At 43.3% G+C, this 8,881-nt stretch overlaps 1 protein-coding gene across 1 annotated transcript; it reads left to right on the forward strand.

The window, feature by feature from the left end:
- Window positions 1-367: 367 nt before the first annotated feature.
- On the forward strand, window positions 368-7,539 carry wee1 (WEE1 G2 checkpoint kinase). The gene is made up of 10 exons (XM_052060555.1): window positions 368-1,262; window positions 2,684-2,898; window positions 3,480-3,546; window positions 3,651-3,823; window positions 4,179-4,447; window positions 4,554-4,643; window positions 6,196-6,281; window positions 6,365-6,535; window positions 6,905-7,050; window positions 7,314-7,539. Exons 1-10 carry the CDS (start codon window positions 780-782, stop codon window positions 7,429-7,431), a joined length of 1,818 nt encoding a protein of 605 aa, XP_051916515.1. The 5' UTR covers window positions 368-779; the 3' UTR covers window positions 7,432-7,539.
- The last annotated feature ends 1,342 nt before the right edge of the window (window positions 7,540-8,881 follow it).

The following is an 8,881-nucleotide window of genomic DNA, read 5'->3' on the forward strand; positions in this document are numbered from 1 at the left end:
ATATTATCAGATTGATCTTCAAAATAATTTATAACAATTAACATATGTAATACAATATAACAATGCATGAGAGTTACAATAGATGACGTCAAGTAAGGATGAATACGTTGATTAATATGAATGATATCTTGAATTATATATTACATTCTAAAAAATGGGTAACATCAAATCTAGGGGAGCTCACTGACAACTACCTTTAGAACCAGTTATCTATTTCGTCACCTTTGAAGTTGTGTTGAAAGGTTGGTTACGTATTGTTTACTTACAAACAATTCCCCAAAATAAGTTAGCTACTTTTCACGCCACGCCCCCCAACTCTTTCATCTCGAAAGCCTTTTTTTTCAGATTTTGCAGGCGCGCTCTGATTGGCTGCACTGCACCACGTGACTAACGGTCGCGGGAAGTACGTTGCATCGTGCGTGACACGAATCGGTGGATTTCTATCGAGGCTTTTTTCACGTTTTTTTAATAACTGCCTGCTGGTTATTTGTAACCAGTTTCACAGCGAGCTGAGCTGCTGGAACAGAGGGCGATACCCAGCTCGTGCGGGTACTTTATTTTTTTTGCGTGTCATTTGGACGACGAACTTCTTCAACGTGGTGGTCTGGAGTTTAAAAAAAAGCCTTTTCAGGGCTAACGGACTTCTACGTGGGTTACTGGAATACCTTCATTCAAGGTAGTTTATTTGGGGGGGTTGTTTTGTGGGGGAAAATAGAACTAGTTCTTGTTTAATTTTCAACGACCAAGTTTTTACCGAGAGTAAAATCCACTTGGCTAGGATGTCGAGCTACAGCCGCCATTGGCAGGACTCCCCCTCGCCCAAATCTCGTCCCGTCCGCCAGAGACTCCATTTCACGGCGAGTGACAGCGAGGGTGACTCGCTGGAGGACGTTAACGAGTCGGGCTTCACCGAATTGGACTCACCGACGGCAATGCGAACCGGTGCCGTCGACACGCTAGTGGAAGGCGGCCGCGGTAGCGGCGATGGAAGCCCTGTGTTGAGGCGGTCGTTCGGGGACGACATGTGGTCAGAAGAGGGCTTCGGCTCCCCATCGCATTTGCTTTCTCCGCGCTCGGAGCTCTTTGCCGCCTGCACGCCGACTCCAAAGAAAGCGTCGTGCTTGACTACCGGCTCACCGGAGCAGACTTACTGGCGGACTAACAATGATGGATCGGGCTCGCCGATCTCGACGTGCCCCGACACACCTCCCCACAAAACCTTGAGAAAACTGCGACTTTTTGACACACCGCACACGCCAAAGGTAAGAAGAAATGTTCATGTTTTTTTATTGACCCAAGAATGTAATCTGGCGACGTGTTGAGGACTCACGGCGACTTTTCAAAGGCAACCGTTTTTGCTATTTCAGTTGGCAACCCAGTGACCCACTAACGACGGTGCTGTTGCATAACAGTCTCCTGTACTGGAGTACTGCTGTAATGACGAAATAACTGCACTGTCATAAACAATGACTGTGTTTTTTTTTTTTGCTTTTTGCATTTTCACCCAAACAAGTCAAGTCAAGTCAAGTCAACAACTGTTAATGTATGCTTTATTTTTATTTAAACCAATCTCGACATTTAATTTGTGTTCAGGTTGAGACTATTTGTCCAACAATCGATTACCCCTTTTTTTAAATCCACAGAAGTAGTGCTGTGCGATATGCATACAATTGTACATCCTGATTATAACATTCCTCTTGATATATTATTGTCATTAAAACGACACGAAGCTGACAACGTTCTCCTTTCTCCATTTGTGAAACATTTTTGATTGAAAAAAGAAAGTGAATAAGAGAAAAAAATACAACAAATCACAAATCCTGTGAGGGAAAAAAAACAATTCTGGTAGTGCAACCAGTTTTTAAGGGAAGTGCATTATTGTTGTGCACATTTTAGACGTGCAGTGAGTAAACAGGCAGCTCATTGATTACCAGTTTAATCACTAGTCATTTGTATTAATTGTTTTCTTTAGATGCCTTTTTTGATTTGGAACTGTCTGGGTGCTCATAATATAAATTTCTCAACAGTGTATATCCGATTTCTGTAGTCTGCCACAAAAGTAGACTGATTTATCTTCGTGTTGATTCAAAGTAAAGCATTTGCTTTTACTCTGGAAAACCGTGATCAACATTTTTGCCCATTGTATGACATCTTAAGGACCAAAGCATTAACTGAATCATAATTCAATTATTTCTGCCCATTTTCTGGATCGTCACTTTCAAATATTGTCCTTTTTTTATATGGATGGGTTGATTTAAAAGCATGCTTGTTTGTAATTTGAGTCGTCGATTAAATGGCAATATAATCAACATGAAATCAATCAAAATAATCGAAATGCTGCATTTGAGGGTAATGTAAATATACCACTGCCAAGCACTAGTGTTGTTGAAGTTAACATTAACAGTCATTCATCGTTCATACTATGTCATTGGAGCGTTCGAGATGTAGGTCATCGAGAGCGGCTCTTGTCACTTAAAGCCTTTTACTCATTTTGTTTTTATGCCGCCCTCTGCTGCCGACTGAAATTGCTGTCAAAGTGCCCCCAGGCTCGCATTGCAATTGTTATACCTCACTCGTTTCTTGGTTGTGGTCACAAGGTGCAAAGAAGACTTTTGACTTGAGTTCCACTTTCAGCTGCTTTGTGCGGGGACATGGGAGCTAAAAGACTGTTTTGTGTATCCAGAGCCTTCTATCCCGTGTGAGGGCTTCCAGCGGGAAGGGTTCGCTCTTGAAGACTGGCGAACCTGGGGCGATTCTGTCCAAGTCTCACACAGACGGCGACAGTGGCAGGAGACGTCACACGCCTCTGGTCAACTTCAACCCCTTCACCCCCGACTCCTTGCTCATCCAGTCGGCCACGCAACAAAAGAACAACAGGAAGAGGCCACACTGCATCGCGTATGTGACAGGATTCCGTCGTTCTCGCTTTTGCGCTCGCGCAGTTCAACAAATACGAGGCAAAGCGTGTAGACTTTCGAGGTGCTTGTCACTCCCAATCGCAGTTTGACACAAAAACAAAAGAAAATCTAACATTGTCTATTCAAGCCATATATTAAATGTAACATTCCCACTCTATGAATAAAGTTGAGCAGCCCAACGTTGCGCGACACTGAAGTCCAAATTCACACCTACATGTGAAAACTTAAAAAAAAATCACTTTAGAGTCAGCAGTATATTGGATGCACGAAAAGATAAAACACAAAATAGTGACGGTTTGCTGCAACTTATTTGCACGTAAAAAAACGGGTCATTACACTGCAGGTTGCTCACCTCCAACCGATGGCTGGGAACCAAGACCTCATGATTGCTCGTAAACTCTGTCGTGTGCTTGTGAACACCCCCAAGCTCCGCCTTGCCCACCATGCAATCTGCTGCTGCTCCCAACTGAGTGATTTTTTTTTTTTTAAACAAATTCAAGCGTTTCAGGATTTTGCTGTCAATACTCTATACATGCTGAGTAAATTGTAATCTCCACACAGCTCGAGCGGTGAAGACATGGAGGCAAGTGAAGGCGAAGACGAAAAGGAAATCTTGCCACCGTCCAAGGTAATTTATGATGGCGGTTATTTTTATGTCACGGTGTCCCTTTTTAATTGATGCCCTGCCTCAGTCATCGACTGGGTTTATTAACACGCGCTTCTCTTCCAAAGAGGGTCACCATGATGCAGAGCAACATGATGTCGCGCTACGCCTCTGAATTCCTGGAGCTTGAGAGGATAGGCTGCGGCCAATTTGGCGCCGTGTACAAATGCGTGAAGCGATTGGACGGCTGTCTCTACGCCATCAAGCGCTCCAAGAAGCCCTTGGCTGGATCAGTGGATGAGTGAGTGTCGAGTTTTGAACCACGGGCCTTTGTAAATTGCATCCACCGGCAGAAATTATATGGTTGCACGATTGAAATATTTTTCAGTTGAGTTGTACAAGTCACATTAAGGTTGGAAAAAGTTTTATGTTGGCGTTTATTTATTTAATTTTTTAAAAACACAAAAAATGTGACTTATAATAAAGTCCACACCAGCAGCAAAGGGCACCACGCTACTACCTGTCTAGTCGCTTAGCAACCAGTGCAGCATGGTCGACACACATGTGCCGGGCTACTGTCGTCCCAGTGCAGTCTGGTCATTTCCCTTGGCGTTAACGATGTCCCCCCCTCATCCCCCCCAACTCCGTCTGTCCAGGCAAAACGCTTTGCGCGAGGTGTACGCTCACGCTGTGCTCGGCCAGCACCGGCACGTGGTACGCTACTACTCTGCGTGGGCGGAAGAAGGCCATATGCTGATCCAGAACGAGTACTGCAATGGCGGAACGCTCTCAGACGTGATGACTGACTATGCCCAGCGCCACGCCCGCCTGTCAGAGCTGGAGCTCAAGGACCTGCTCCTCCAGGTGGCCCGCGGACTCAAGTACATCCACTCCATGTCGCTGGTGCATATGGACATCAAGCCCAGTGAGTTGATTTGAAGGCTTTTATTGTGAAGCAAACAGGGGAAATTGTTTTATTTTGGCAGTTATTTTATTGTGTTTTTTAATTATTATTATTTTTTTTAAACCAGGTAACATCTTCATATCACGCAAGTCTGTCAGCAGCTGTGACGAGGGCGATGACGAGGACGGCCTCAATACTAATGTGGTCTACAAAATAGGTTTGATTTATATACAGTTTTTTTCTTGGACAACTGTACTGTCTATAATAATAATAATAATAATAATACATTTTATTTATAAGTGCCTTTCAAGACACCCAAGGACACTTTACAATAATAAAAACACAAAACAATACGGGTTGAGCAGCGGCAGCCAAAACGCGCCAGCGTTCACTCAACCCGGAAGTCAGAAAGAAACCACAAGAGAGGGAGAGGGGGAGGAAAAAAACCACACTCAAACTACCCTCATTTTGAGGATAATTTGAGTTTGGCAAAAAACTCCTGCACACGCATATGACAGTTACAACAGGTCACAAGACATAAACAATGAAGATGGTGAAACAAGGGAATGTATGAAGGAGGGGGTGATGGTAGGGGACTAGCTTCCGTGCATACTAGACCAGGGGTGTCAAACTCGTTTCACATTGTGGGCCATCTACAGACTCGGTAGATGTCAAGTGGGCCGAACCATTAACATACCATACTGTGCTATAAATCGCCAAAATCTCATCTCTTTCCTTTGTTTTGGTATAAAGAAGCATTAAAACACGTATTGTTTTGTGTTTTTTGTTGTTGTAAAGTGTCCTTGGGTGTCTTGAAAGTCGCTTATAAATAAAATGTATTGTTATTATTATTATTATTATTATTAATTGGCGCTTCCATATCATTTGGTGGGCGGCCCGGTAGTCCAGTGGTTAGCACGTCGGCTTCACAGTGCAGAGGTACCGGGTTCGATTCCAGCTCCGGCCCTCCTGTGTGGAGTTTGCATGTTCTCCCCGGGCCTGCGTGGGTTTTCTCCGGGTACTCCGGTTTCCTCCCACATTCCAAATATATGCATGGCAGGCTGATTGAACACTCTAAATTGTCCCTGGGTGTGAGTGTGAGCGTGGATGGTTGTTCGTCTCTGTGTGCCCTGCGATTGGTTGGCAACCGATTCAGGGTGTCCCCCGCCTACTGCCCGGAGACAGCTGGGATAGGCTCCAGCACCCCCCGCGACCCTAGTGAGGATCAAGAGGTTAGGAAGATGAATGAATGAATGAATATCATTTGGTCTGTTGGGTCTATCTCAGTGACAGAATGAGCATCCTGTTTTCTTCTCTGATCAAAACAATGTTGTCTTCTACTGTGATCAAAACAGTGTGCCCCTAGCGGATAATCCATGAATTGCATTATATTTAAACTCTTCCTTCTGTGTCTTTAATGCATTTTTTCACGTTTAAATTATTCTGCTGCCAGATCAAACCTCCTTATGGACCGGTTCCGGCCCACGGGCCGTATGTTTGACACCACTGGACTAGACTCTAGAAATTGGCACGGTTATGTTTAAATTAGACATGTTATTTTTTGGGGGGGCGGGGTTGTCACGATCATACAACATAATTTAATCTCAAATAGTCCGAAAGACGTGACGTGGCTTTAGTCAAGTGGTCTAGATCATTAAACTCCCCTTTTGGCATTGACACAAAACAATCTTATAACACCAGTGTATAAAAAAATAAATACACATAGTTTTCCTTTTTATTATCCAGTTAAATCTATTCCATCTTGGCAGGTGATCTTGGTCATGTGACGCAGGCCAGTAATCATCAAGTGGAGGAAGGTGACAGCAGATATTTGGCCAACGAAGTTCTTCAGGAGGTTTGTCATCAAAACTGGGAAAAAAAACGTTGTCGTCATCTTTCTTCGCCATAGTCTGATTGGCTTCGTCTGGTCTTCCACAGGACTGCAGCAACCTGGCCAAGGCCGACATCTTCGCCCTGGCCCTGACGGTGGTCAGCGCGGCCGGGTCCGAGCCTCTGCCCAGGAACGGCGATGCTTGGCACGAGATCCGACGGGGGAAACTACCCGCTGTCCCCCAAGTGCTCTCACCGGAGTTTCTCGGCCTCCTCACGGTGTGTGTGCGACCCCGTTATGAAGACGCCGTACGTAGCGGCACATTGGCCAAATTGTGCAACATGGCGCCGCCAGAGCCGTAGCTTCACGTCTGGAGGGTTATTCATGTTGATTGATTTATAAGGCCCACATCAGAGCCATACATGAATACAATAATCAGAAAGCACCTTCGAAACAGGTGCAGCTAAAGACATTTATAGATGGGTACATTAGAATGATTTTTGGTAAGCAAGCCATGTAAGTGGGTTTACTCGTTCTCTGTCCCGAAAAAAAAAAGGAGTTGCACGTTGATATGCTTGAATGTGTTTGCATTGAAACAAAGTCCTGCCAGCCCCCCGGTGTTAACTTATCGCAATGATGTCTTCCAGCTGATGATCGATCCCGACCCCACCTGCCGCCCTTCTGCCACGGATCTCATCCGCCACCCGGTGTTGCTGACGGCCACAAAGAGTAGCGCCGACCAGCTGAGAGTGGAGAACAACGCCCTGAAGTGCAAGAATGCCCTGTTGGAAAGGTGAGTGGTCGCTGGACAAACTACAGAAATGACGTTGTTTGTTCACTGGGGGTCGTCGGTTTACGACGGGTTCTGTTTGTCGGGCTGAACCCATTTTTATGTTCTGCAAATTTGGCATGAAAAGAAAACTTGGGGTAAAATGATGCAGTTAAAAAAATACTACGTGGACCACCATACCAGTTCTTTGAGCACAATTTATAACCTTGAAATATTGTAGGTGTATTGTTTGGAGCACAATGTTGATAATAAGCGTGTGTGTTTAGGGAGCTGCAGAAGGCTCAGCTGGCCAGAGGCTCCGCGGGGCAGAAGGGAAACAGCAGTAGCACCTCCAGGCTCATCGGGAAGATGATGAGCCGATCCGTCAGCCTTAATATCTTCTGAACTGTTTTTGTTGTACATAAGTTGGGAAAAAAGAGTTAATATTTGTTAAATCAACACTTTGCCCTGTTTGAACTTGTACAGTTATTTAATAAAATCGTTCTATCTACACTTCTTTTCTCACTATTATCTCTGTTTCAATAGTCATGAATTACTTATTAAACGTTTAAAAGTTTTCATTGTGAATACTTTTTTGACCTGAGATGAGAACATCTGGTACGTGTCAGGAAGTGTGCACACAAGTTGAATAAAGGCTGCTAGTTTTTTTTTAAAAAGTCCATGTCGAAATGCAGCATTTTAACTTTTTAGGCTGACTGCGACATGTTGGCTTAAACGTTTTTGTATACAGTCAACATTTTTTTACACTAATGAGACAATCAAGCTGGCAAAGAAAAAAGCAGCTATGCAAAATATACGCCTGTGAAGTTTTGTCAGAAACCTAATTAGAAAATAATTCTACCTTGCCATTATCAGAGCTGTAGGTCAAATTAAAGATGTGCATGCATCACCAATGTATTAAATACATTAATAATGCATCTATCATGATAATTATGCTAATTTGAAGAAGAAACTGCAATGCTGTAGGTGTGCAATGTACTTACTTTAAAAGTGTCATGGTTTATTTTGGGTTTACAAAACTGCATTATGCGCAAAAATATATTTTGTAATCAACACCAACTGGAATCTCTTAACAAAATGCCTTAAAATCCCATAGGAAATTGATTCGTGTGTTCCCTCACACTTATGGGGGCTGATGTGTTCCCCTCCCTCTTCCAGTGAATTTCTGCCAAGTGGAGGATGACTTTGCATTGAAGTTTTTCTTTTTATCTTAAAATGGTTTACTTTACCTGAATCTTGTATTGCATTGTAGCCAAAAGTACAATGCTCATGGATTAATGTGCCATGTAAATTATTGTTGTGCACACCAAGAGTTAGTTGCCATGACTACTGTTGCTTCTTCTCCATCTTGTCCGTGTTTTATGTTATGTGTCGTGTTTATTATTTTATTTTATGTTAACTGTTTTGTAAAGCGCTTTGTTACAGCTGCCGCTGTTGTGAAAGCGCTATATAAATCAGCGTGTATTGTATTGTATTGTATTGTTTCTTCTTTTAAAGAAGATGAAAAAGAAGCTAGTTCCACCGAAAGTCGAGAAGTAGAAGACTACATGGCAACTAACTTGGAGTTGTTTACTTTCCTTGTACTGCCTGAACTGGGCTCTGATTTTTGAGGGACTCTGAATAACCAAATGGCAGATTTGAACAATGTTCTGCGTTTCTGAACCGTCTGAGTAAAGCAGGATTTTGTAAAACGGATTAAACCCCCCCCCCCCCCAAAAAAAAACATAAATTAATTACTTTTTAAAAATCCAAATTTCTTGACAGGGCAGACTGAGCAGTTAGAAAAATAACAAGAAAACAAAAAAGCGAGGTAAAACTGCAATATATAGTTATG

Source organism: Hippocampus zosterae, chromosome 3 (assembly GCF_025434085.1).
Source record: "Hippocampus zosterae strain Florida chromosome 3, ASM2543408v3, whole genome shotgun sequence".
Classification (NCBI taxonomy): domain Eukaryota; kingdom Metazoa; phylum Chordata; class Actinopteri; order Syngnathiformes; family Syngnathidae; genus Hippocampus; species Hippocampus zosterae.

What these genes read in the sequence shown, in the direction of transcription:
- wee1 (XM_052060555.1), top strand. Translation starts at nt 780, where the DNA reads ATGTCGAGCTACAGCCGCCATTGGCAGGACTCCCCCTCGCCCAAATCT. An exon ending in GCATATGGACATCAAGCCCA is followed by an intron (nt 4,448 to 4,553) that starts GTGAGTTGATTT and finishes TTTTTAAACCAG; the next exon opens with GTAACATCTTCATATCACGC. An exon ending in TAATGTGGTCTACAAAATAG is followed by an intron (nt 4,644 to 6,195) that starts GTTTGATTTATA and finishes CCATCTTGGCAG; the next exon opens with GTGATCTTGGTCATGTGACG.